Source organism: Mesoplodon densirostris, chromosome 17, assembly GCF_025265405.1.
Source record: "Mesoplodon densirostris isolate mMesDen1 chromosome 17, mMesDen1 primary haplotype, whole genome shotgun sequence".
Taxonomy (NCBI): domain Eukaryota; kingdom Metazoa; phylum Chordata; class Mammalia; order Artiodactyla; family Ziphiidae; genus Mesoplodon; species Mesoplodon densirostris.
The window spans coordinates 20,673,671-20,701,557 of NC_082677.1; the positions used below are offsets into that span (position 1 = coordinate 20,673,671).

At 45.2% G+C, this 27,887-nt stretch overlaps 2 protein-coding genes across 2 annotated transcripts in view; one reads left to right on the plus strand and one right to left on the minus strand.

Moving 5' to 3' along the window:
- Positions 1-1,401, minus strand: part of LRCH1 (leucine rich repeats and calponin homology domain containing 1) — a 192,034-nt gene extending 190,633 nt beyond the window's left edge. Inside the window, exon 1 of the mRNA XM_060079853.1 lies at positions 709-1,401. Coding sequence (XP_059935836.1) covers positions 709-1,015 — 307 coding nt within the window. The 5' untranslated portion in view covers positions 1,016-1,401. The remainder of the gene's footprint in view (positions 1-708) is intronic.
- Positions 1,402-9,417: 8,016 nt separating this feature from the next.
- LOC132477400 (glutathione peroxidase 1-like) lies at positions 9,418-26,715 on the plus strand. Its single transcript, XM_060079765.1, is given in 5 exon segments — positions 9,418-9,569; positions 25,852-26,011; positions 26,013-26,072; positions 26,336-26,498; positions 26,501-26,715. Coding segments are annotated over 5 exon segments (750 nt in total).
- Positions 26,716-27,887: the final 1,172 nt, after the last annotated feature.

Below are 27,887 nucleotides of genomic sequence, written 5' to 3' on the forward strand. Positions count from 1 at the left end.
CCGCAAAGATCGGGTTACTGAGAACTAGGTAGCCTCGGTGGCAGGAACCAAAACGCGTGGGCGGTTAGCTAGAGGCAAAGAACCGGGGAGCCGACCCCCCCCCAGCAAAGTGGCGGCGATTCGGTTTCGCTGCGATTCGGCGGCCGCTCCTTCCTCGCACAGGCGCAGGAAGGAGAAGCCTCGGCACCTCCTCGCAGTCGGCACCAAGTTGCTGGAGCGCTCAGTGATGTCGCCGCGGGGGCCTCGCGGCACCGCGCCGATGTCCTCGGGTGGGCGGAGGGCGCGCCACCTTTGTCTGGGTTTCCCCACCAGGACGGGCGACGCCTCGACGCAAAGCGGAGGCGCAGACACCGCGGCCGGCTTCCCAGCCCCTACGCGGGGCCCAGAAAGCGGCCGCGGCCGCCTGAAACCTCCCACTTCCACTGCGCGCACCCGGCACGCCCGCAAGTCCCAGCCCGGCGGCCACTTCCCCCACACGGCCGCCGCGGGTGGGGAGCCGGAGACCCACGCGCTCCCACACGCTAGCGGGCCGAGCGGCCCGGAGCAGCCCGGCTCTCCCGGCGCCGCAGCGCCCACGCGGGTCCCTTCCTCAGGAGAGCACGGGCCGCTCGTCCCTCAGCAGGGCCAGATCTCAGACTGGCCACCGCGTCGGGGAAGGGACGACAGACAGCCACCCACGCCCACTGCCCGCCCTCGGCCCTCTCTCACCTGCCTGCACCGTGTCCGAGAGGTCGTGCGCGGGGGCCGCCGTCCTGGGAAATTCCTTCAGCTTCCTAGCACTGAGGTTCAACCCCCCGGAGTTGGCCGCTTCCTCCAGCGCGCGCTCCAGCCCCCGGTTCAAGGGCAGGTTGAAGCCCCCGCCGCCGCCGCCGCCGCCGCCTCCTCCGGCCCCGCCGCTGGCTCCGGCTCCTCCGTGGTGCTGATGGTGGTGGTGGGGGGGATGATGGTGGGGGTGCAGAGTAGCCACTGACAGGGCAGGGACGAAAGGTTGGGGTTCGCTTCCCGGCGTCGCCATCTTCTCCCGGGCCCCCCACCCCGCCCTGCCGCTCCTGCCGGGGGGGTCACAGCTTTCCCCCGGGTCGGGGAGACTGCAGCCCGGCCGAGTCCCTGCAGGGCTCCACCGAGAGATGCTGGAAGAAGGGGAGGAGGGTGTGGGAGGCGCGCGGAATGGAGGGGGGGCAGAAGGGGAGGCGGCAGTGGCAGCTCGGTCTCGAGGCTTTCCTGTCCCTGGCAAGCTGAGGACTGCGGCGGCGGCGGCGGCGGCAGGCAGCGCGCATGTGTCTCCTCCCGCCTCTGCTCCCTCCTCTAGGCGGCTCTCCCCTCCTCCGCCGCCTGCTCTCTCCTCCTCCTCCCCGAGAGCCGTCAGTCCAGCCCTGCGCCTTCCTCCGCCGCCCGCCGCGGTAGCTCTGCTGCTTGGCCCCGCTATCCGGGAACGTGGGGGGCTGGACGCCGTGAGATCACGGGGAGGTGAGAGGTTATCTCAATTATGCAAATTATTCTGGTTCTTTGACCCAGAGTTCCCCGAGAGGCAGTTTTTCACTGTGGGGTCAGGCCAACAGACGACCCCTGGCATTTGGGCACCTACGACGAGCCAGTCGCTGGTCCAGGTGGTCTGCATTCGTGATCTCATTAATCCAGGGACCCCGTGAGCGGAAAAATTGTTTCCCCCAGGCCACAGAGGAAGTTAAGAGTTCACCCATGCAGTCAGAGGCGGAGCTGGGTTTGAAAGTAGAGCCTTCAGACTCCAGGGTTGCCCTCCTTCCTGTAAACGCCCTCCCGGGCCGCACCTCACTGCAAACAAATAGGAGTAAGGCAGAGGGTTTTCTGAGCGATGGCAGAAAACTACAGACACAGAAAGGAAGGACTTTTCAAAATGCAGGTCGTTTTTATGGTGGACAGAACCCATTGTCCTATGAGGAAGAGGGGCTGGCTGTGGCTGGCTGAGCCCAGAACTGGGTGGGGCTAGAAAGGTCAGGAAGTCAGTGACCCCAACTAGCCAATAACTCAGTCACAGTTGGAGCCTGCGCACAGGTACCGTCAAGGTATCCTCGTGCGCTTCCTCTAGCCCCTGTGGGGCATGGGAGCTGATGTGTCCGCCTGCAAGCGAATTCATGTTCTGCCCAGACCAACGCTGGCACACCAGGGGAGACAGAACATCTGACACCATAAGAGCAGACCAGCTGGAAGATTAATAAAGTCCCACTCCTCTCCGAAGTTTTGGCGCCAACTCTCTAGGGCCTTTATTTTTGCTCTATACCCAAGGCTTGAGCAGCGTCCCTGTGAGCAACTTAGCTAAGGGAAGTGAGGATGCGGGTCAGTACGAAAATACTTCAACCCTTGGAGTAGAGAAGGCGGTTTTTTAAGTGGTGATGCAGAAACGTGGTGGCCTGAGGACCAGGCTGGATCTAAAGTACCGCGTGATCTATGTCACTTGCATTGACTGCGTGCATAGTACGTAGCCCTTGAGTCCTACAGGATTCTAGGATGAGTCCAACATTGTAACCTCGGAGGAGGAGACAAGCGCCACCTGCTGGTAGCCTCCCCGAAAACCTCTTCTCTCATCAACTTTTTCTCCTGTGCCTCCCAGACTTTTAAAAGACAGGCTTGAAAATAATAATGATGATAATAATGATGATGAAAGTGAAAGTGTACTTATAAAAAATAACCTACCATTCCCTTTCCTCACTGGTCTTTTCCCAAAAAGCGAGTGAGAAACAGAGAAACAGAAAAAAATTTCATTTGAAAGTCTTCAGCTAAAACCAGGTGGTAGTCTGTGGGATCAGTATGCAGGGTATGGTTGAGGACATCTTCTGGCGACTGCAAATGTAGTTCAGACCGTGAATTGTGGTGTTGCATCATATAGAGCATAATTTTTTTAGGACCACAAACTCTTTTTTAGAGGAAAAGATGGGATATAAGTTCAGGATTTGCTTTGTAGTAATCTGTTCTTATGTTAGGTTGACCTTGTTATTATAGCTTGCTTTATCTTCTCCAGATTACTAAAATGTAAACTCCTTGAGGGAGGGACTTATTCATCTTTGCAACTTCTTCCCCATATCCCAGAATCCAAAAAGATACTTTGCATATAATGAGTGCACAATGAAGATTAGTAATTAAGCATTGCACAATAGACCAGGTGTTTTACACGCTGCCATTTGTTGATACATCTTACAAATGATGTCCTTGAATGAAGGAATTTTTCCTTCAAATGGGGGAGAGTACTTTACCCTTGAAAGTGATCTTGGTTATTCATAAATATTCAAGAAACTTGACAAGCCATTTTCTCTTGCTGTCTTGTTTCTTCACTATTTTTTTAAGAAGGTGGACGTTTCTGCTTTGTTCAATACCCTTTTTATTTCTTCTGAAAACAGAACCCTCTTCCTGTTTCACTCTCCCCACACCCTACATATAGTCCTCTGATAACAGCTGTGTTATTACATCGACCTAGCTAACCATCTTGGTTATTCCAGAAGTGGCCTTCTGACCATATGACGGAACACCCAGAGGATCAGAGGATCCTGACTGTGTTCAAACCCTAGATTCTGACTGTTCCTAATTCACATCTTTAGTTTCTATGAGATAGCTAATAGTGTATTGATAATACATTCTGCTGTTTGCCTAAGTCAATTTTATTTGGTTTTCTGTCAGTGCAACGAAGGGCTCTGATTAATATATTTAATTTACCATATTTTAGTCTTTATTCCCCCTTGTTTTCCTATATAGCCTCATTTTTGGATGGTCCACAAATAATCTTTTACAAACTATTTGGATGAAGGCAGCAGATTCTTTCCATGCTTTGTCTTTAGTACCTTCCAATCATTCAAAGTTAACAGAATTCAAATGATTGAGAAAATGGGGGAAATGGAAATATTTCCTGCTTAAAATATTGGCTATTAGGAGAAAATTGATCAGTTTCATCAATAAATCAAAAAATTTTAGAACCTACCTTTTTTTTAATTCTTGTGCTCAGAAAACATATCAGGTCATATAGAGCCTTCCACATTTAAGACCCAGCTCTTTTATCCTCACCTGAAAATGGAGTTGTGGACAAGCTTATAAGAATCAAACTTATTAAGAATAGCATATAGATTTGAGCAGGGCTATTCAGCCCATATCACCTTCTCAGAAAATCACTGGGAATTATCTTTTGGAGAGTGATCAAAACATTTGCTCAACAAGTGGGCATGGTCAGCCAGGTGTGTCTTTTTTTTTTTTTAATTGAAGTATAGTTAGATTTACAATGTTGTGCTAGTTTCAGATGTACAGCAAAGTGATTCAGTTTTATATATATATATGTATATATATACATATATATATTCTTTTTCAGATTCTTTTCCATTGTAGGTTATTACAAGATATTGAATATAGTTCCCTGTACTATACAGTAGGTCCTTGTAGATACTAGTGTGTATATGTTAATCCCAAACTCCTAACTTATCCCTCCCCCCGACCCCCCACTTTTCCCTTTGGTAACCATAAGTTTGTTTTTTATGTCTGTGTGTCTATTTCTGTTTTGTACATAAGTTCATTTGTATCATTTTTTTAGATTCCACCTATAAGTGATATCATGTGATATTTGTCTTCCTCTGTCTGACTTACTTCACTTAATATGATAATCTCTAGGTCCATCCATGTTGCTGCAAATGGCATTATTTCATTCTTTTTAATGGCTGAGTAATATTCCATTGTATATATATACCACGTCATCTTTATCCATTCATCTGTCGATGAACACTTAGGTTGCTTGCATGTCTTGGCTATTGTAAATAGTGCTGCTATGAACTTTGGGGTGTGTGTATCTTTTCGAATTGGAGTTTTCTCTGGATATATGCTGAGGCAGGTGTGTCTTTTGTGGTCCTGGCTGCCCCCTCCAGCCACAGGGTAGATAAGTGTGTCTACCAACTCTCCTGAAGATTTAAGCAAAAGCACTCCCAAACCATAGGCAATTAACAACAGGCATTTGGCCCCAAAGGCAGGAAGAATCAGGGCTTATTTATATCTTTTACCTTGAAATATTCCAACCTCTCAGCTTTGGTTTCCTCTTCCCTAAAAAAGGAGAAAGAATATTCCCCGATTAACTCCGCCCTTTTTACTCTCTCCACACTCTCTCAGTACTAAAGTTTTCTCTTTGTACTGCATCTGTAAATATTTATCAGTAAATATGTATCTGTAAACGATTGGGGTACGTAGTGTGTACTCCTTAGCTTTTAAGTACATCAGATGCCGAGCTCAGTCCTTTTTTTCCTAGAAGTGTCAATAAATAATGTTGTCTGAGTTATTTGTATATTGTAAGGCAACTAATAACACCAATGTGAATTTCTCTGAAGATAGTCAATAATACTATCTTGGGCATGTTTAGATATTTTTCTAGCATTCCAAAACACTAATCTGGCAAAGCAAACCTGGCAAAATGGAAAGATTAGAACAATATCCCAAGTTTTTCATTAAAGCTGAACGCATTCAATTTTAAGAATTGTATATAAATGTTGGACTATGTATGTAAATGTGAGGCTGTGCTTTCCTATTTTTTTTCCTAGTGGAAAAAAATAAAACAATGGTAATAATAAATTCTAGCCAAATTAGTCTATCCTTATTTGGAAAAAAAAAAAAAAAGTAGGCTACTAGAGTCAGCTTCCAAAGAAGTCTATTTTAATGTTACTTATCTGTGAAATCAAAAAGCCTACGAACCACTTGCTTAGATTCTTGGTTTTCTTAAAAGAGAGTTAGTCGTACTAAACTCCAGCTACCTGCCTTCAAGCTTTTTCTCAAGCTGTGCTCACACCAACTGTAATTTAATGTAAAACCTAGTATCTTTGTGAGAGTGTAAGGTTTCTTCTGGGCCGCCACCCCTATCTGTTTTCTAAGCATTCTCATTCCAGAATTTATCATAAATCTGAAAAGAAAATATTGCCTGCCTTTTAAAAACTATTTCGCAGCTGGCTATTTTCAAGATCCAGCTTTTTTACCCTCTCCGCTCCAACCTCCCAGCAAAAATCCTCAACCTCCTTACAGGGGCTCATTTATACTTCTCACCGAGAAAAGCACCAGAAGCTCCTCCCCTGTGGCCAGGCCCTGCCCTGCTCTTTCTACCTGTTCTCTCAGGGACAAAGCAGGGCTCTCGCTCTAGGCCAGGGAGACTTTACTTACGTCGTCCTTTCTACTACAGCTCCTATTCAATAAAGAAACCACGAACTCTGGGCCATCAAGACAACAGTCACAAAGAAGCTGCCTTCTAGAACCATTCTCTGAATGACACGAGAGGAGCTGTCCATGAATTAGTGGATTTTATGGGTTTTAATCTGTGTTCTATTTCGGATGTTTACTTGGGTTTAGGATAAAACGCCAATTTTGTGTGATTTTTATTATTTTAAAATTATATATATATATATATATATATATATATATACAATTTTTAATATATATATATTTGAGGGCTTCCCTGGTGGCGCAGTGGTTGAGAGTCCGCCTGCCGATGCAGGGGACACGGGTTCGTGCCCCGGTCCGGGAAGATCCCACATGCCGTGGAGCGGCTGGGCCCGTGAGCCATGGCCGCTGGGCCTGCGCGTCCGGAGCCTGTGCTCCGCAACGGGAGAGGCCACAGCAGTGAGAGGCCCGCGTACCGCAAAAAAAAAAAATATATATATATATATATATATATATACAAATATATATATATATGTATATATATATATATATATTTGACATTATAACCAATTGTGTAGCAGAAAGACAACATTCTGACCAGCACTTATGAGACATAATAGCATTTGAAACTATGAGGAAAATATAGTTTGGACCACTCAGGTGAGAAACTGATTATAACAAGAAGAATTTCTTTGGCTTTATGAGGTTGATATCTCCTTAAGGAAAACCATATCAGTGACCAACAGCTGACCGTCTGGTTCCTGCCAGAAGTTTCTTAAGAGGATACCAGGGAAAAAGTCACTGGAAAGTAAGGACGGAAGGACCCCAGCTAACTGCACTGCAACTTATAAAGAAATGTATTTTTAAGTAACTGGTTTTTTAAAGATGTGAATATAAATATTAGATCATAGATAATAATAGATAATAGCTTTACTGTGATTGGTTTCCCTAAATAATTCACCTATTCATTATATTATGTTATTAGTTTATAACATAAAGCATGTTATTGGTCTGTAACGTAATGGATACATGAAATATTTAAGGGAACCCATTGTTCGTTTACAAATAAATGGCTTAACTTTCATGGAGAGACTGAAGCAGTACTATCCAGTATGTGTCCCTCTGAACCTTAGTTTTTAGGCTGTTAATAGACATTGTGCATAAAGGGTTTCATTGCCAAATAAGTTTGGGTTAATAAAAAAGTTTAGAAGTTATTTTACTCAGGAACCTCTCAGAACCTTTGATATGCTAAAGTGCACTGTGAATATGCAGGAGAGAGGGAGGGTATACATCAAGCTTTTCTCTTATATATTTTACCCATAAATCTCTTCTTGCAAGACTGTTATCCTTGGACCACATACTGAGAAACATTATATACATATAGATAACATTAACATATATAACACATACTTAGGTTATATATGTTAACATATGTGTAACATATGTCATATATAACACACATGTATAACATAACTATAGTATATAACAGATCAGAATTTACCTCCAAATCAATATTTAAACTAGGCCAAGTGTCACTAAGGCAGTACTTCCTCAGTAAATACCATTCCAGGTCTGTTGTGCATTAGATGGATTTCAAAAGCACAAAAAAGTCTTCCTATTTATTCTTAAGTTACTTTGCGTCTAACGAAAACGGTAATTTATGTTCTCTCAAGGCAGCTTTAATACTCTTGATGTCATTACAGGGGTATTTTCCAAACCCAAGGCTGTCATTACTGCCTCATCAGACACAGAACTAGAGGGTGGCTCCCAGAGTGACTCTTTTCCCCAGATTTAGTAGGAACTGCACTCTGGCTATATCAGAGTGACATCCAGCTTTCTACACCCAGCTGCTATCACAGGGTACCCAGTAGACCTGTACAACCTTGAGTTCTATCTCAGATCATTCTGCTGCATCATTTGAAGAGGACTCAGACCTGGACTCGGTAACAAGGCCACATGCTGAAGCGATAATGCAGAAACAAAGGAACGCTGTCATCACAGGTTCATCTCCTGGCAACCAGGTCAAGAGGGAGCACAACCCACCGTGTTTCAGTAGCAAACCAGTTAGAACTTCCTTCAGTTTCTGGTTGGTGCAGAAAGAGCAAAGTCAGGATTAGTGGGATTCAGACTGGACCACGAACCAGAAAGGAGCTTCGCTCCAAGGAGGGTGAACAGTGCTGGAAACCCTCACAGTAGCCACAGGGGGCATGTTGTCTGCGGGTCCCTCCCAGCCACCGGAAGTCCCCAACCATCTAGTGAGAGCAAGGATTAGTCTCAGGCTGAAGCAAACCTCAGGCTATGATTTGGAATATGTATGGTAGAGCCCAGCTCTGGGAGAAATGGCCAGTAGGCAAACAGGCCCATAGCCCAAATGGCTGGATTCAAGATGGGGCCCCAGGCACGGTGGTGAACTGTAGACCAATCAGGAAGAACTGCATGCACAAAATATCTCTGCAAGGATGGGCAAGGATGTATAAGAAACTGCTAACGGGTGATTGCTCCTGGGAGGAAAAACAGGGAGAATGGGAGGAAAGAGGGATTTTCTCTTTCTCTGGTACCTTTTTGTTCAGTTTAAATGTTTCACTTGTGCATCTATAGCTCTTTTTTAAGCAGTTAATTAATTACATTTTCTAAATACCCATTGAAGAGATGGAGTTTGGATCAATAGTCCCTGGGGAACTGTCAGTGAGTCCCGAGGAAGATTTAAGTGATACAGTGCTCTACGGGATGAATTAGACGTGAAGAAGGGAGCCAGAATATTGCCACAGTGATAGGAGGTGAGACAAGGAGGGCTTGTATTGCAAGGAGACCCAGGATGGACGGTTGAGAAATATCTGTAAGGAAGAGGCAACAGAGAGCTTCAGTGTTCAGCGAAGGTTTCCTGAGCTGCTGCTGAGTCATGGTCAATGCTGGGCCCTGGAAGGTGACAGAGAGACATGCTGTCTCTACACTGCATTTATATCAAAAACCAGGGGCAAAGGGAAGGAGAGCATGGAAAGCCCTGCTTGGAGAGAACAGTTCCAGGGCAGCTTATGAACATCCAGACTGCAGAGGCAAGAAGATGGCAAAGGAAATAAAAATAGTAGGTAAACGCTATTTACTCTGAGGATTTGTGGGTTGGGAGAAGGAAATAGATTTTAAAGTGACTAAAAAGACAAATAGAGCAGAGAAACTGGTTTAATGTTTAAGATAAGGAAGAGCTGAGAAGATCCGGGAAGAGAAGGACAAGTCTGCAAGGAAGGCAAGATTGAAACACCTAGAGGAGGAAGCGGGATGAGGGTGGAACAGACAACTGGAGATGTGACATCCAGGAACAGGGACAGGGATGAGAAGGATGGAATCCAGGAGAGGTTAGAGGACTCAGAGGCCTCCTTTGAGCCTGGAGTGAAAAAGTCAGGAGACCTGCGTATGACTAATATGCCAAAGTATCGATTCAGACACCTTAAGGATTGTACACTGAAGAGTCTAGAATGGAAATATATATGATCCGCTACGAACAGAACTAGAGATTGGAGGTGGGAAGGGAGATTTACGAACAATATTTCCAAATCAGAAACCACAGAGCAGGCACCCCATCATAATCAGAAATATTCAGTCTTTGGCTTTCAGCCCTAACTGACCCATAACCCATCACCGACATCGTGATGCTTCACACAAGTGATGTTTTTGCTCTTGGATGTACGTATTTGTTTATAATCCTTCTACAGACTGCAAAATCCAACGTGTCTTAAAACATATAGCTTGGTGTTTAAGATAGAAGAATAAACCAGCTCCTAATAAGAGACCAGTTCCTCTCCCAATACCTCTCTTCAGACAGGGCCACGTCACCAAGTTTGTCCACAGCCTGTCATGTCCTCGGCTAGGGAGGCCTCAGGAATCTAGTCCAACTTCCTCATTCTACAGATTGGGAAACTGAAATAAATACATGAGGGTGAAATGCCCAATGCTGTGCACTGGCCAATGCAGAATGTGGACAAGCACTCAGGTCTCCATTTCCTGGCCATTGTGTTTTCCTTGTCCCCCATAACACCGGAAGTTTCTGACTATGCCACAACCTGCCCTGTTGGGACATCTGCTCCTGTCCTTCCAGCCTGAGTGTGACCTCATTAAAGGTATATCATCGAGGGTGCAAGCTCACAGGGCTGATGCTGGGCAAGGACTGTGGTGGTATATGGTTGAGGGACCTAAGATGGTCTTGCTACTTGTCTCTGGAACAGAACAGGCAGTGTGCCCTGGGCCAGCTGAAGGGTGATGGAGGGGTACCCAGGGACCAGGCAAAACACAGGCCATGAGTTACCTCATATCCATGTCATGCAGTGACCTTTCAGGGTTCTTTCTGCCATGATGAGAAAGGCTGGGCTCCTCTGAACTCTATAGCAGTGGCTACAAAATATTTTGGAGTCACAGATCTTTTGAGATTCTTTGACAAGGGATATGTATACCCTCTTCCCAGAAAAATGAATATTAAACCCTATAATACTGTTTTGTATACAATTTCAAAGGTATTAGAGGCTCTCTGAATCCTCTAGGGCAGGTCAAGCATCATCTAGTCAACTCTGACTCTGAACAAACCTTCTTTATTGAAAAAAATCTCGGGGCTTCCCTGGTGGCGCAGTGGTTCAGAATCTGCCTGCCAATGCAGGGGACAAGGGGTTCTAAGCCCTGGTCCGGGAAGATCCCACATGCCGCGGGGCAACTAAGCCCATGCGCCACAACGACTGAGCCTGCGCTCTAGAGCCCGCGAGCCACAACTACTGAGCACCCGTTCCCCAACTACTGAAGCCCGCGCGCTTAGAGCCCATGCTTCACAGCAGGAGAAGCCATCGCAGTGAAAGGCCCGTGTACTGAAGAGTAGCCCCCGCTCGCCGCAACTAGAGAAAGCCTGCGCATAACAAGGAAGACCCAACGCAGCCAAAAATTAATTAATTAATTAATTTTTTAAAAAAGAAAAAATCTCAAGAGAAATAATGTGTTCCATGATACAATCTTAAAAAAAATTCTACTTTTTATGTACAGCAAGTTTTTCTGGTCCTGAACCCCTGACATTTCCTTTGGGCACAGAGAGAATGGTGCAACATTGGAACTGTCTTCCAACACGGAAGGAGCGGAGGGGAGAGTTGGAACGACACTCATGCTGAAGATTCTCCCCTGCTGCCCAAGGGCCCCCATCTTTAACACTTTCAACACCTGTTCGGGTTTCCCCAGCCACACACTGGTTTTATCCCCATGCAACCAGTCCTAATTGCCTTCCACAGCCCAGGTTGGATTATCCTCAGGCCCTTTCCAGAGTAGCTGCCATCTGGCTAATGATGGGGCACCATATGCCAGCAGCAGGATACAGGCACCCACCTATGGGTTGGGGCACGGACCTGCCCTCATGAACAACATGGCTTCCCAGTGTGAGACTCACTCCCCGTTGACACAAGACATCTCTGTGGCATGAGTCTGCAACTAGGACACACATGACTGAGGTTCCTCCCACGCTGGGCTGAGTTGGTGGTAAATGGCATAAATGTGTGTGAGTTCCCTTTAAGTCATCCATCACCTTCCATTTACCTACAGCTGTTTCCCACGTAGGCACAGAGATTATCTCACTAAACAGCCCATTACCCCTGCAAGGTTAAAAATTAGGAGTCAAGGGCTTTATTATTGAGTTCAGTTGATACTACAGTAAACACCCAACACCGTCCCCAAGGGTTTCCAGATTACTCAGATCGCACAGTGAATTATGACTGAGAGGAAACACACTTTCCAAGTCTGATGTTAAAAAAACATACTAGGTATCTGCAAGGGAAGCAGGTACTTTGTCTTCATGCTTCATCAGATGGGAAACTGGTAAGCGTGTTGGTTTCCTTGTGTGGTTGGCACTTCTATGTGTAAACTGGGGAGTGGGAATGGGGGGACTGAAAGGTGAAGGTCTCCCAGATAGTGGATGGTGGCCTCGTGATGGGATAAGGGAGAAGCACACATCTTTCAGGTCCTCGGTACTGATTAGGTTATGCTGTCCTCCACTGGCTGTTTCTAATTATATGTGCCTCTTCCTGTAAACAGGACCATTGGGGTCCAGATGGCTGCATTAAGCAATACCTATTTCTCTTTATCATTCTTGAAAGTCCAAGGGATCCTCTAGGCTTAAGGTTTTCTAAAAATAAAGCCAGGCTTTTATTCACTTTCCCCCCTCAAACTTCCTTGTCAACTAAAAAAATAATTGAAATGCAAATGAGAGGTATTAGATGCAGGGTTCTTAATAATGGACTGCTTTCTTGAACTGTTGAATTCAGTAGGCAAACAAATATGTGGTCAGCAGCCATTGACCAACCTTGCCGAACTTCAGCAAGCCCAGGAAAAATCCATACATGGCCTGCATACATGGAGGGAGGTGCAATGTGTGACAGTCACACAATCTAGTCCTGTTAGTGAGAACAACAGCGAAAATCTGGTATTAACTTAAAATTTATTTTTGCAAGTTGTCATTTAAATGCAAATTTGCTCCCACTGAACTTGCCCTTGATTTTTCCTTCAAGTATGTAAAACAATAAGCTTTTATAAACTGCATGATTTCATAAAATCAGAGAAGTTCGGGAAAATAATGCCTGCTATAATTATTAGCTACCGAGCTAACCTGAGTTCTTGAAGGCCAAGGTCATTGAGATGCTGTATGTCCTGGAAAGAGAACTGAACTGGAAGTATTTAGGATGAACTTGGTTTCGTATGATTTAACAATACAAAAACACAGTATAAATAATTATTTATATACAGTCTGTGTATATAAATATATTTATAGTGTATATATATGTATATATACATATATAATATATACATACAAACATAAATGTATACTTGAATAGACAAGTATTAATAATGATTGAATCTAAGTGGTGGGTATATTAGTGTTCTTAATACTATTTTTTCCAATTTTTGATGGTTATTTTTAAAGTTTGCATAATAAAAAAATGAGGGGAAAAACTAAAATCATTTTGTGAAATTTCCAAACTATTTCTGACATTTTGATTTGAACTGCATTAAAACAGTAAGTTAATTGGAGAACAATTAGCATTCTTTTAAAAATTTAGTGTTCCCCTCCAGGAACATGCTGTTTCTCATTTGCTCAAGTCTTCTTTTATCTCTCAATACATTGTTTTTAGTTTTTTTAATAGAGATAATCAGATTCATAAGTTTGATAGTCATTTACTTTGCAAACATGAACTGCAGTTTTTGTTTAATCCTTTAGGTTGCACTTCAAAAGCTGGAGCTAAAGGGAAACTCAAGGGTCTCAGCTTGTGACTAAATACTGCCCTTTATACTGTGTATAATATCTCACAACTGCCTTATATGTTTGATGGGATGTGGAAAAGAATGGAAGAGGAAAAGGGGCCCCACTTTCTGAGTGCCTTTAGTCTTCTGAGAATGTTTTCTTAGGAACCTGGTAGGTTCCAGCATTGTTTTGTTTGTTTGTTTTGTCAATGGTTGTTCAGCAGTTAGTTGTGATTTTGGTGTTTCTGTAATAAGAGGTGAGCTCACATCCTTCTACTGTGCCATCTTATCTCCTCTCCGCCTTAGGAACTTGGTATCAAGTTACTACAGTAACCTACTTAGCTCTGCCAGTTCTCCCAGGTCCTTGGTGTATGTTTGGGGTTTGAAAGGAGCTGATCATACCTGTTACCTAGTCTCTCCTCCAGATTCTGAACCGATTCAAAAAAAGGAACAAGAAGCCAAACTTCGTTGTAATACATGAGCTCTATTTCAGGTACAGCTGGTGCCTAGAGACCGTGGCTTGTCCCAAGCCTGAACTAGAGCTTCCTATTCTCCCTGACCAATGTGACAGACACAGGCTGAATGGTGGGGAACGGGGTGGGAAACCTCTCTGTTGAGCTGACTGAGGGAGAGGAGGAGGTGGAGAGGAGACCTTGACCGTTTGCTGGCAGGTAAGAGCCAGCATGGTGAGTCCTGTTCTCACCATTCCTGTGGTCCCTCTGCCATGGTCAGGAGCCAGCAAGAGGGAACGTTTCCTCTCAGCTCCTCTCCAAGAGGACTGAAGGGCTGGGCAAGTTCCTCAGCATCTCTTAGAGCATCCAGGAGTTTTCACTGTATAGCCAAGGTAGAGGGAATGCACTGGACAAGAATGAAAAGAAATCCCACTCTACTGGGAATTAGGTTTCATTCATTCATTTATTTCCTTCTGAGCTGAGTGGTCCCATGGCAAATGGACTGTGGGCTCCATGAGAAGAAGCTTCTAATGGGGAAAAACACTTGGATGAACCATGAATGAAAACTCTGTGTGGAACGGAAATGAAATCAAGCCAATTTTTAATGTACCTGACATCATCAGAAGACTAATTATCTACATCGTATCCCCTGTATTATAAAAGGCAGCCTCTAAAGTTAACACAGAGATATAATATAAGGCTGCAGAAAAGCCTGGAAGTGAGGCTCAGTCTTTCCTCAATCTCACTGAAATGTTGTATGGCTGTTTCAGCTAAAATGTAATTAAATGATAATCATTGTGATGAAAGCCAGGCATGTAAAATGAATATCAAATGGACAGAATTGTGAACTTAAAATAGCATAAGAAAATCCAAACAGTTTTTTATCTTGAAAAATTGTCTCTCCCCCCTCTTTTTTTGGTCCTATTTCAGGAAGAGGAGAGATGCGTGTCCGGGAATAGCTCTTATAACAGAGGGAAAGGTTTTACCCAGCAGATTTAGTTTAGTCTTGGGAACAACACAACTGTGACAATAGAGTTATATGTTCTTAAAACCCCTGCAAAACCTTGGATGAAATGAATCAACAAATGATTCATTAAACAGCTCCATTTTTTCAAGAGTCTGGAAGAATAAAAATTGTGAAGTTGAATCACTTAGGGACTTTTATAAGTTCACCAAAGGAAGACTTAGGCACATTCATAACATATGATAAATGCAATTTAATCAAGTGTTGTGATGGTTAATTTTACATGTCAACTTGATGGGGCCAAAGGATGCCTGGACATTTGGTCAAACATTATTCTGGGTGCGCCTCTGAGGATGTTTCTGGTGAGATTAACATCTGAATTGGTGGACTGAGTAAAACCGATTGCCCTCCCTGAAGTGTGTGGGCTCCATCCAATCAGTTGAAGGCCTGAAGAAGACAAAAAGCCCTACCTTCCTGGGGGTAAGAGAGAATTCTTCCTGCCAGACAACTTTGAGCTGGGACATTGATTTTTCCCCTGCTTTCAGACTCAAAGTGAGACATTGGCTCTTTCTGGGTCTTAAGCTTCCTGGCCTTCAGACTAGAAACACCCCATCAGTGTTGCTGTGTCTCCAGCTTGCCAACTGCAGATCTTGGGACTTGTCAGCCTCCATAATCACATGAGTCAATTCCTTATAATAAGTCTCTCTTCTCTATCATTTTCTCTCTCTCTTCTCTATCATTCTATTACTCTCTCTTTCTCTCTCTCCCTCTAGATTTATCTATCATCTATCTATCTACTGAGAGAGAGCTAGATCTCTCTATATATTCTATTGGTTCTGTTTCTCTGGAGAACCCTGACTAATACAGGTTTACATTGATATTTGTGTCTGTTAGGACTCTGTTGATGGCAAGTGGCAGAAAACTGTACCTAAATTGCCTTCCATAAATGGAAACTCTGGAGGTAGATGGCTTGGTTTTAAGCCTGGCTTTATACTGTGGATCAAATGAATCCATTTTCCTGATCTCTCCATTTCTCAATTCTGCTTTCTTTGAGTGGACTCCATTCTCATATAGACTTTACTGGTCACAAGATGGCTCTTCTAGATTCTCCTCTGAGGTAGAGGTGGGGCGGGAAGTGAGATGCCTGTCATCTGAAGCAAAAACTTCAAAGGTTTCATTTCATCTCAGTAGTTCTGGTTGGAATACATGCGCATCCCTGTATATGGCCAAGAAAATATGATACTCTCAGAAGAATCATGGCCCTGAGCATCTTGCACATACCTGCTGGTTGTGCATGGCCTGTCCTTCTCCCAAGCAGCTCTGTACCTGGTCACATGGGCAACCAAGTAGGTGAAGGTGCTAGAGTTTGACCACAGCTTTCAGGGTGGGAGCTGGAGAGGGAAGGCTGACTCCTTGCTGGTCACAGTGTCCTCTGCTTGCTCACAGTCTACAGGTCCCTCAGCTCTGAATTCCTCTGCTGTAACGCCACCCACTATGTATGCAGGTGTCATCTGGCCCTTATTGTCACCCTGCGGATTGGAGCTTGGGGAACAGTGCAAATTGCTGACACTCTGGCTGCTGCTTTTGCTGTAATACCGTGTGTGTGTGTCTGTGTGTGTGTGAGTTTGTCAAGGAGTCTTATGTTCTCTCCTAGCATCCATAAAATGGTAGCAGACTAACTTGCTTTCTTGAAAGTAGGGTAAAATCTCAGGGACTTAACGTGTCTTGACAGATATACTGATTGACTTCAACCTTCAATCTGCTCTGGTGCATCTGCCCCTGGAACATGTTGACATAGGAAGGGGGGAGTCCTACCAGAGGAAGACTGAGTGCAGATACCAGAAGAAGGACAAATGGATTGTGGGTAGGGAAAAAAATTGGGAATTGTGCCAACTTGCCCACGTGTGCCCTACCTCCATGCTCCCACCTCTGCTTAAGATGCTGTATTTCTTTTTTTAAAAAATAAATTTATTTATTTAGTTAGTTAGTTATTTGTCTGTGTTGGGTCTCCGTTGCAGTGCACGGGCTTTCTCTAGTTGCAGCCAGCAGGGGCTATTCTTTGTTGCGGTGCACGAGCTTCTCAATGTGGTGGCTTCTCTCGTTGTGGAGCACAGGCTGTAGACGTGCGGGCTTCAGTAGTTGTGGCACACAGGCTCAGTAGTTGTGGCTCACAGACTCTAGAGTGAGGGCTCAATAGTTGTGGCTCACGGGCTCTAGAGCACAGGCTCAGTAGTTGTGGTGCATGGGCTTAGTTACTCTGCAGCATGTGGGATCTTCCCGGACCAGGGCTTGAACCTGTGTCCCCTGCATTGGCAGGCAGATTCTTAACCACTGCACCACCAGGTGTGCCCCCAAATAGTTTTTATTTGAACTGCCTTTCTAGTTCTTTTTCATATGTATTCATATTGTTTATAAAATTATAGTAGAAAAATATAACATTAATTATCTTCATTTAACCTGTACCACCGTCATTTCCCCATAGTTTTTTGTTGTTTCCATTTTAATTATTGAGAAAAATTTAATGTCAAAATTTGACTACTTACACAACCTTATTTACCATTCCCTTCTTAATGAGTACTTCCATTATTTTCTGTTTCTCCCTAAAATAACACAAGTAAATAACATTTGTATATCTAGGCTTTCTACACTTTGTTTCACTTGATCCTCTTAGCAACTCAGTGAAGATGGCTTTGTAATCTATTTCCTTTTCACAGATGAGGAAAGAGAAACTCTGAGAGATGAAGTAATCCATTCTCGAATACAGAACCTGTTTCACTGGGTGATGACTTGGGCCCAGTGCTTCCAGGCTTCTAGATACCATTTGCTTTGCAGATGTTGGTGCTGGCAGATTTTTACTTTTAGAACTTACCTGGCCAATAACTTCTACCGGTGACAAAAGTATCCATGTCAATAAGCAGAGGTCTCTGGCTTTATGAAAGGACCTCACAACTCCCTACATTTGAAGACTCTGAGAAGGCTTTTAGGCCCCTAAATATCCCATCCATCAGGCCTGTAATGCCTCTATTAGAAAGGCATTTCTCTGAGTTTGGGTGACCTTTTGGTCTTTAAGAGGCCCTTATTAAAGTCTCCAAAACAGTGAGAGGGATGATTTCCTAAACAAGGTTTTGCTAACTCTGTAAGAGATTGTTTTTCAGCCCAGATGTCAGCAGACTATCGCAGACATCTGTTGTTTTCTTTGCTCAACATCCCACCCCCATTCTCACTTAATGGAATTGCCTCTTCCTCCCAACGACATGGTTATTATGGGAACAGTCGTATTAGGATAATGTGATTATTGGTGGTGATCGTTCTAGTGTCAGAATTGAGTTAATCGAATCTTCCTTGAGACTTTGGGATCGAGATGCAGAGAAAAAGAGCTCTCTCTCTCTCTCTCCCCTTCCTCTCTCTCTCTCTCTGTCTCCCTTTCTCTCTCCTTCCCTCCCTCTCTCTCTCTTTGTGTCTATTTCTCTCTCTCTCTCTCTCTCTCTCTCATTAAAAGTTAATTTCACAGTCCTACAGAAAGCAAAAGCAGAAACTCTCTGCCCGGAGGATTGTGAAGACAAAAATTGAGTCCTGTCCTAATGAAATCTATAGAAACACAAATTTTGAGCAGTTTGAATTCCATGGAGGTGTTAAATAAGTGTTAGCAATCACTCACACATCATCACAACTTGCGCATATTTAGTTCATCTTTTATTCAATAAACACCCACTGAGAACCTATTGCGCCAGGCCCTGGAGACACAGAGATGAGATCAGCCCCTTCCTCAAGAAGCTCCCAGGCTGATGAGAGAGCTGGACAGGCAAACGAATTATTTCAAAACACGTAACCGGCACCCTAAGGACGATAAAGGTGTAACCAAGGAAGGTATGATGGGAGAAGAGGGGTCCAGCATGGGGTCAGGTGGACTTTGGGGAGGCGTTAACCTTTGAGTGATCCTTGCTGGATGAGTGGGGATTTTCCCATGGAAGATATTGGGCACGGAGACATTGAGTTTGGACATGTACGATGCTCCACGTGGGGAGAGCCGAGTATGCAAATGAAGGGAGGAGAAAAAAGTATGGTGTTTGGGGAACGACGTGTGGTCTGTGGGGTTGCACCTTAGGATGTGGGAGGAACTGGAGTCCTCAGGGGAACAGGACAGGAGGCCTAAAGTCCGGGAAGGACCATCCTGTGCTGGGCTTCACTCTGGGCTGGTGGATTCCATTCCGTGTTTGAGGACTGTCACTTTGAAAGCAGAGGAGTAAGGGGTTAAGCACGTGGGCTCTGGAGGCAACTAGGCTGGGGTTCAGAGTCCCAGCTCTGATGCCCAGTAGCTGTGTGACCTTGAACAAACTGATGATCCTCTCTAAGCTGCAGTTTCCTCATTTGCAAATTGGTGCTCTTCATGGAATATACCAAAAAGGCTTCTTGAGAGAATTAAAGGAGTCCTGTCTTGAAAGCACTTAGCACAGAGTCTGACACCTGTAGTGATAGCTTAATACAAAGGAGATACTATTAGTAATTTGAGTAGCAGTAGGTTAATGGGTCCACAAGAGAGTAAAGACATTTAAGGTGTATCTAAGGATCTCAAGGAGGAGAAAGCTACCACTGCTTCTGGAGAGAAAGCTTAGAAATCTTGTTCACTGGACCGCTTCCAGTCCTCATTGCAAATTTCCTGGAAAATGTGTTTCCAGGTAGCCATGTAAGAGGAAAACAATTAGGAAAAACAGTGAAACAATTTTCAATGAATAGTTTATGTAAAGTACAGGATATAAAACCAAAGATGCTTGAAAGTTGCTAAGAGAGCAAATCTTTTTTTTTTTTTTAACATGTTTATTGGGAGAGCAAATCTTAAAAGTTCTCATCACAAGAAAAAAAAGTCTTGTAACTCTCTGTGGGGACAGATGGTCACTAGACCTATTGTGGTGATCATTTTATAATATGTATAAATATCAAATCGTCACATTGTACACCTGAAACTAATATCATGTAATATGTCAATTATACCTAAATAAAAAGAATAAATTAAATGAACTCAAAGACAGAGTAAGGAATGTTTAACGTGTCTTGCTTACATGGGTTTGGGCTTCATCACACTAGGGAAAACCAAGATTTGCTTTTTTCTCAACAGAAGAACACACTGGCCTTTGATGCAGATGCATTTAGCTGATTAAATTGTTTGTAAAATGTGCGGGACTTTTCTCTTTGTCAGATTGGCGAGCAACAAGAAAAGAAGACTTATGCATTGGAAAATAGTGGGGGGGGGGCTTTTGTTGAGAGATACTTTTTGGAAGCTGAAATATTAAAATCTAGTCACTTCTAAGCAAACATACAGTCTGTGAGATGACAAAACATTCAAGCATATGTTGATTAATTAGATGACAATGGAATATTTGGCCAATGAATCAAAGTTTTGTTCTACATGATGCCAGACATCTGGATATTTAAAAGCAGCTGTTTGGCATCCTGTGGAACAAATAGAAGCATCATTGTACGGCTGTGGCTCTAGACTGCTTTCTGTCTGATCTGCCCCACTGTCCCTAAGATACAGTCCCACAAACACGGTTGATAAAGCAGGGCAGATACTAGTTTGGGTCGAGGTCAGGTAGTAAAGTTGATGGAGACAGAATTTTTCATTGGGATTCAGATCGAAGGAGCAGATGTGAGGCAGATTTATTAGAAAGACTGAACCTCCTAATGGCAACAGTTCAGAAAGCCACGGTGCACCAGTACAAGACAGGAAGTAATATGGAACCCCGGACCAAAGTGATACCTCCTTGTTTCACCTTTTGCCGTCAATAGCATGGAGTAGTGAAAAGAGCACAGGACCAAGATCTAAAGGAACTGGGTTCTGCTCCTGGCTCTACCACCCTCTTACACATATGACCGTATGCCCACTCTCTGAAAACTCAACTTTCTTCTTTTTTTTTTAAGTCTTTATTGAATTTGTTACTATATTGCTTCTGTTTTACGTTTTGGTTTTTTGGCCGCGAGACATGTGGGATCTTGGCTCCCTGACCAGGGATCGAACCCGCACCCCCTGCATTGGAAGGTGGAATATTAACCAGTGGACCACCAGGGAAGTCCCCTCTTTATTTTCTTAATTGGAGTATAGTTGATTTACAATGTTGTGTTAGTTTCAGATGTACAACAAAGTGAATCAGTTATACGTATACATATATCTACTCTTTTCTTGGATTTCCTTCCCATATAGGTCATTTCAGAGTATTGAGAACAGTTCCCTGTGTTATATAGTAGGTCCTTATTAGTTATCTATTTTATGTATAGTAGTGTGTATCTATCAATCCCAATCTTCCAGTTTATCCCTCCCCCTGCTGCCCTGGTAACCATAAGTTTGTGTTCTACATCTGTGACTCTATATCTGTTTTGTAAATAAGTTCATTTGTACCAATTTTTTTAGATTCCATATAAAAGCGATATCATATTTGTCTTTCTGTGTCTGACTTACTTCACTCAGTATGACAATCTCTAGGTCCATCCATGTGGCTGCGAATGACATTATTTCATTCCTTTTTATGGCTGTGAAACTCAACTTTCTAACAGGTAAACTAGAGGTAGTGATAACTATCTCAAAGAACTGTTGAAAGGTTCAAGTGAAACTACTGACATGCTCCGTAAACAGTAAAGTGGTACAAAATGTAAATTATCAGGAACAGTTTTTTTTTCATTCCCACTTTTGATATCATGTAAAACTTACAGTGATTAGCTAAAATGATGGGTAAGAATATTTCAGAGAGTTCCTGGTGGGGACGGGGTGTCCGGAAAGGTACCTGGAGACCCTAATGGAGAAGAGCTTGGGGTTTGGAGAAAAACAGACCTGGGTTTGAGCTCCTGCTTCAGTGTGGTTTAGCTGTGTGTCCTTGGGCAAGTTACTTCTCTGTTCTGGTTTCCTGACTTGGGAAGTGGGGCTTATGATAGTAGCTGCCCCAGGGAGCTGTGGGGACTAAAGGAGATAATGCCACCAGAGCTCCCTACGTGGCTCAAAGCACACACACAGGAGCTGCTTGCACCAGGAAGTGTCCCATCACTGAATGGGCTCAGGGAGAGGCTGAACCCCAGTCTCCCCAAGACATCGATGGTATGTGAAGAGGTTGGGCAAAACGACTTCTAAATTTCCTTCAAATTCAAAACTTCCCTGAGTTTCTGACATCAAAATACTGAATTGGAGGAAAGCAACAAGAAATGAATTTGATCCTTGGAAAAGATCATTTCACTTACGTGCAGAATGAGAGACTATATGTGAATAAACATCGAGCACTACTCTCCAAAGCTCTTTACTGGCACCGAACCCAGCCCATTACTTAGCAAAGCCCAAAACAAACAACTCACCAGCTTGTTCACACTGTCCTGTGCTTTGAAGTGTCAGAATTTCAACTTCTCCCGCTCTTGTTGGGTTGGCCCCAGTACAAGATAAGGGACCAGAGGATCTTGTTGGCAAGTGAAAGAGTGAAAACAGTAACAGCAGTTATCAGGGCAATGGTGCCATTCAACCTAACTTAGGTTGTAATTACTGGCTGCACAGATAAAGTTCTTCGGGGCGGAGCTATCAATGCTTCTTGCTTTGCAAACAAAACACTACTGTTCCCGTTAAACTCATCTTTTAGGAGAGAGAAAGGACAGCCCAGCTTTGGACACTGAGCCCTTGTTGAAAAATCTGTGCTGTGGAGAGAAAAATTCTCCTTAGCAAATGTATATTTCTCTTTGTCAGAAGTAAAGTGAACTGTGAGGACCTCAAAAAACATAAGCTACATTTAAATATTTTTTTAATATTTTCTTAACTTCTTTCACTCATTTTTTTTCAGTGCCCACTATGTACTCAGAACATGTCTAAGTCTTCTGCATGTTGTGGTGGGGATTCTCCACCTGCTGCTCCAGATCCACTTTTCCACCCTGCTCTGGGCCCCCCACCCAGGAAGCTGAACTTGCGTGGATGCATCCCCCAGGCTCCACTGACTTCTGGTGTGTAGTTGAGTTTGGTCACTGGGAGGCAACAGCAAGTCAGAAACATGAGAGGAGAGAGAGATTAGGTTATCTATTTCCAGACTCCCATCTCACATCTGCTCCCTGAGTTTCAGCTAATGAAAATCCAGGACCTGCACTGAGTTGTTGGCAGTCTTGGGAGGCCTCACCATCCCTTCTGATTTCTTTTAACCCTGCTTACACCTTTGTAAGTAAGCCATTAAATAAGTGGCCCTTTAGAGTGTGCCATCTGTTTTTGTTTGTTTCTTTTTTGCTCAGATTCTGACTGATATACATGCTTATTTCCAAAGAACTGTAACCAGAAAAGACATAGCTACTTTGAGGCCAAGGGTGTAAAGAGCCAGCGTGGGTCCTACATTCATCAGGAAGCAAAGACCTCCAAGATGTCAGAGAAGCTATTTGGAAGCAACCGAGATCCTTGATCACCCTTGGAGGAAAGCCACCTGCCCCCCTCAGACTATGACATGAGCAAGAAGTAAACTTTGATCAGGTTAAGTCATTGAAATATTGGGGTTCATTTGTTACTGCAGCAGAACCTATTGTATCCTGACTAATCCTCTTATCTAATTTAGCCCTTATGACCACCCTGTGAAGTAGATACTAATATTAATCCTCATCTTATAGCAAAGTGCTTAAGGAACTTGCAACGACACCAGAAGCAGCACAACTGGTGTTTCAGCCAGATCTTTCTGACCCCAAAGCCTAGTACAGTTTTCCCCTAAACTGTACTCTTTTATGTGGGATAGGGAGACTATCTTTTCTCCATGTGTAGGAAGATGTACTCTATCAGTGAATCTTGCAAATGGCATGAGCCCAGCAAGGCCTGCTGGCCACACAGACAGTACATCCAGCAAATATTGAGGGACCTCTCCTGAAGCTGAGAGGTGAGTAGAAATCTCCTTAATACTCTAGCTCACCTTCCCTGGAAAAGAAGGATATAGGATTTTTCCCCCCTGTCTCTAGGCCTTTAAATTATTCGTATGGAAGTATCACAGTTTTCCATCCTTCTCTGGAATGAAAACTGTAGCTCTTTCTTTGTTGCCCTTATTGAGTGTATTTCTTCAGAGAGACTAGGGACCCATTTACAGCTATTTATTTTAAAAATATGATTCTTAATGTACATAATGCCACTGAATTGTACACTTAAAAATCATTAAATGGTGAATTTTATGTTACATACGTTTTACCACAATAGAAAAATTGTTTTAAAATACGATTCTTCAAATTTTGATTGAAAAAGGTACAGGACTGCATCCTTGCCATGGATGATTTGCTTTTTGAAAATGCGTGTTCAGTGCCTTTCCAGGGTTTCATTATCAGCTGGAGGAAACAGGCTTTGCCACTTGCAGGAAGAAATCATTGACTCTAGGTCAGATCAGTTCCTTGCATTCAACAATAATGACTGTTTTTTCTGTTACCGAAGGAAATTCAGCCACACAGTGACTTCTGAAATTTTGTGCATAGGAAGGAAAAGCCAAAGGAGGGCTTGGTGGCCCAAGCCGGAAATGTGACCTATTGAGCTTTTCTGAGGCAATGAGGTCAGAGAATCCTTTTTCCCTTTAAGCTGGATGTGCGAAGCCTCAGCAGTTTGCATTCTAAGGCTCTGTAGACAAGGAACTCGAAGGCTAACATTCTGATCCAAATGTCCTATGTGTTTCCCATGATCAGTTTGCCTTGGCTTCTTTTTTTTTTTTTTTTTTTTTTTTTGCGGTACGCGGGCCTCTCACTGTTGTGGCCTCTCCCGTTGCAGAGCACAGGCTCCGGACACGCAGGCTCAGCGGCCACGGCTCACAGGCCCAGCTGCTCCGCGGCATGTGGGATCTTCCCGGACTGGGGCACGAACCCGCGTCCCCTGCATCGGCAGGCGGACTCTCAACCACTGCGCCACCAGGGAAGCCCGCCTTGGCTTCTTTTGCTGAGTTTTCAATGCATCTGGCATAGGTCTTAGTGTGTGGAAGCCATTCTCTCCCACTTACGTGTTCTTAGACATGAAGGTGCTCCTTGGAAAAGAAGGCAGGAATTTACTTGGAAAAGCCAGCCCTTTTATTTAGAATAGTGTCTGAACCAATACATACTTGCCCAGGGTCCTTAAAAAGACTTAGTCGGGTGAGGTGGGAGTTTGCAGTCCGATTCTCTGTGTGGTGTCCGAAGCCAAAACAGGCAGAGAAGGGGACTAGGCTGAGGTGTCCACCACCTGTTGTTTGCTTCCTGTTAGACCTGACCTCGACTCTTGGTCAGAGTGTCCAACAGACCATGTCAAGAGTGGCCTTATCCCCACTCTGTCCTTAGGGATGACATGTTTTTGAATGGTCACGCATTTCTACAAAGAGGATGAGAACTCCCAATCCAGTCTGAAGCTTTTATTTTAAGGGCTGATGAGCTGCAGAAATTTTCCACTCACCAGCCCATATCCATTTCCTGCCCTTTTCTGTCCTGCTCTGGTCCTGACGTGCTCTGAAACTACTTAACTTGGAGGCTTGCAGAGCCTTGAGTCACTTTTTTTTTTTTTTTTTTTTTTTTTGCGGTACGCGGGCCTCTCACTGTTGTGGCCTCTCCCGCTGCGGAGCACAGGCTCCAGACGCGCAGGCTCAGCGGCCATGGCTCACGGGCCCAGCTGCTCCGCGGCATGTGGGATCTTCCCGGACCAGGGCACGAACCCGTGTCCCCTGCATCGGCAGGCGGACTCTCAACCACTGCGCCACCAGGGAAGCCCCTTGAGTCACTTTTAATGCTTCAATAGTGACAGGGTTATGGTTTGTGACAATGACATTTTACTCTGAAAGAGATTAAGCTTTTGTCACCCAGCGGCCTCAGCATCACCGGGAATTTGTTAGGAAGCTCAGGCTGCACCCTAACCTCCTCAATTAGAGTCTGCATTTCAACAAGATTCCAGACAATTGGTGTTTTTGATAAGCACTCTTGTAACCCATAGATGACTGAGATCACTGGATACTATTCCATGTGCAGAGCCTAGCTGCAAAAGGACTGTTAGGACAGAGGGGCTCTCGACCCCGCGGCTCTCCGCTTTCCGACACACCCTGGCCACGTGCACAGCTCAGCGCTCCGTGTCCCCTCCTCTGCGCGCCCGCTGGCCGGTGGGGACCCCATGAGCCTGGGCTCCCTGCGGGCCAAGGCGCTGCTCACTGAGAACGTGGCGTCGTTCGGAGGCAAGACGGTCCGGGACCACACCCAGATGAATGAGCTGCAGCGGCGTCACGTCGGGGGCCCCGGGCCTGGTCGCGCTCGGCTTCCCGAGAAAGCAGTTTGGGCAACAGGTGCGCAGGGCGGAGCGGGGGTGGGAGCGCGACCCGGGTCAGGAGCGCCGGCGGGCCCCGCGGCCGCGCGCGCCCTGGGTGTGGAGAGGCGGGCCTCCGGCTCGCTTCCCGCCGGCGCTCGTTCCGACTGGGGTTCAAGTCCACGCAGGGGTTTTGCAAGAAAGGCAACAGTCCAGTGACTCATGGGCAAACTCCATGTTTGCGGTCAGGAGGCTTCCCCTCCCGTCGCGGTCCCGGGTCCCAGCTGCTCTTCTCTTCTGCAGGAAACTGACAAGAATGAGGAGATGCTGAAGGGCCTCAGGTACGTGCGACCAGACGGCAGGCTCGAGCCCGATCTCAGGCTCCGGGCCAAGGGCGAGGGGGAACGGCGCGCAGGCGCACCGGCTCTTTGCCTCCGCGACGCGCTGCGCATGCCCAGTGACGACGCCCCGCCCTCGTGAGCGACTGCAAGCTCCTCGCCTGGTCTCCGGTGTGCCTCAGCGACGTCGCCTGGAACTTCCAGAAGCTCCTGGTAGGCCCGGACGGTGTGCCGTGCACATGTACAGCGGCCGCCGAAGCCCTATTGCCCCAGGGGCCCCGCTGTGCCCCGGGCGCCCCTCCTACCCCTGCTGCTTGCAGAGAGCGCTGCTCTCTGGGGATTTGATCCGTGAAGTTGTTTCCTCTAAACCTGCGTGGAGGAACGCCTGATGTCCAGGAAAATCCCCCGAGATGGGCGCTGGTCCATCCCAGCCTCCCCTTTCCCAGACCACAGCTCCTCACTTAATAAAGAGCTGAGTGTCAGGGGGAAAAAAAGAAAAAAAGACAGGACAGAGGGTTAACTATGAAGTATTTCAGTGATAGGCTGGTGAAAGCAGAGGAAAATTGGGTTATCTCCCCTTTGATCACTACTTCCTCTCAGCCATCTCATGAAATCCTGTTCTGTTTTCCCTCTTCAGCCCAACTCTAGAGAATCTGGTAGTCATTCACCCTATAAGAAATGGATGGGAGGATACTTTTTCATTCCATCAAAGCCAAACATTCATGAAGTGTCTCTTTTTTATAAATTTATTTATTTATTTATTTTTGGCTGTGTTGGGTCTTCGTTTCTGTGCGAGGGCTTTCTCTAGTTGCGGCGAGCGGGGCCACTCTTCATCCCGGTGTGCGGGCCTCTCACTATCGCGGCCTCTCTTGTTGTGGAGCACAGGCTCCAGACACGCAGGCTCAGTAGTTGTGGTTCACGGGCCCAGTTGCTCCGCGGCATGTGGGATCTTCCCAGACCAGGGCTCGAAGCCGTGTCCCCTGCATTGGCAGGCAGATTCTCAACCACTGCGCCACCAGGGAAGCCCCATGAAGTGTCTCTTATGCACCAAAAAGTGCTTTTCAGGAAGAAATGGTGAACTAGAGTGGAAAAAGAGAAGGCTGGTGGGAGAAACTGAGAAATAATTAGGAGATAAATTAGCCAGAACTTAGTAACTGGTGATGTGGTTCTGAGGTGGGAGGCTGGGTTTGAAGGAGGGCGTGGAGATGAGGTGTTTTCTCAATTTTTAGCCCGTGTGGCTGGGATCGAGGTGGTGCCAATACCCTGAGTCAGAGGAGACAGCCGGAGAAGCAGCACGTTTAGGGAAGAAGAGGATGAGTTTAGCGTTGCCCAGGCTGAGCCAGACATCTCATGGGCATTTGGATATATGTGTCTGGAGGAAATTGAATCTCAACAAAGAAGAACTGGGCTTCCCTGGTGGCGCAGTGGTTGAGAGTCCGCCTGCCGATGCAGGGGACACGGGTTCATGCCCCGGTCCGGGAAGATCCCACATGCTGCGGAGCGGCTGGGCCCGTGAG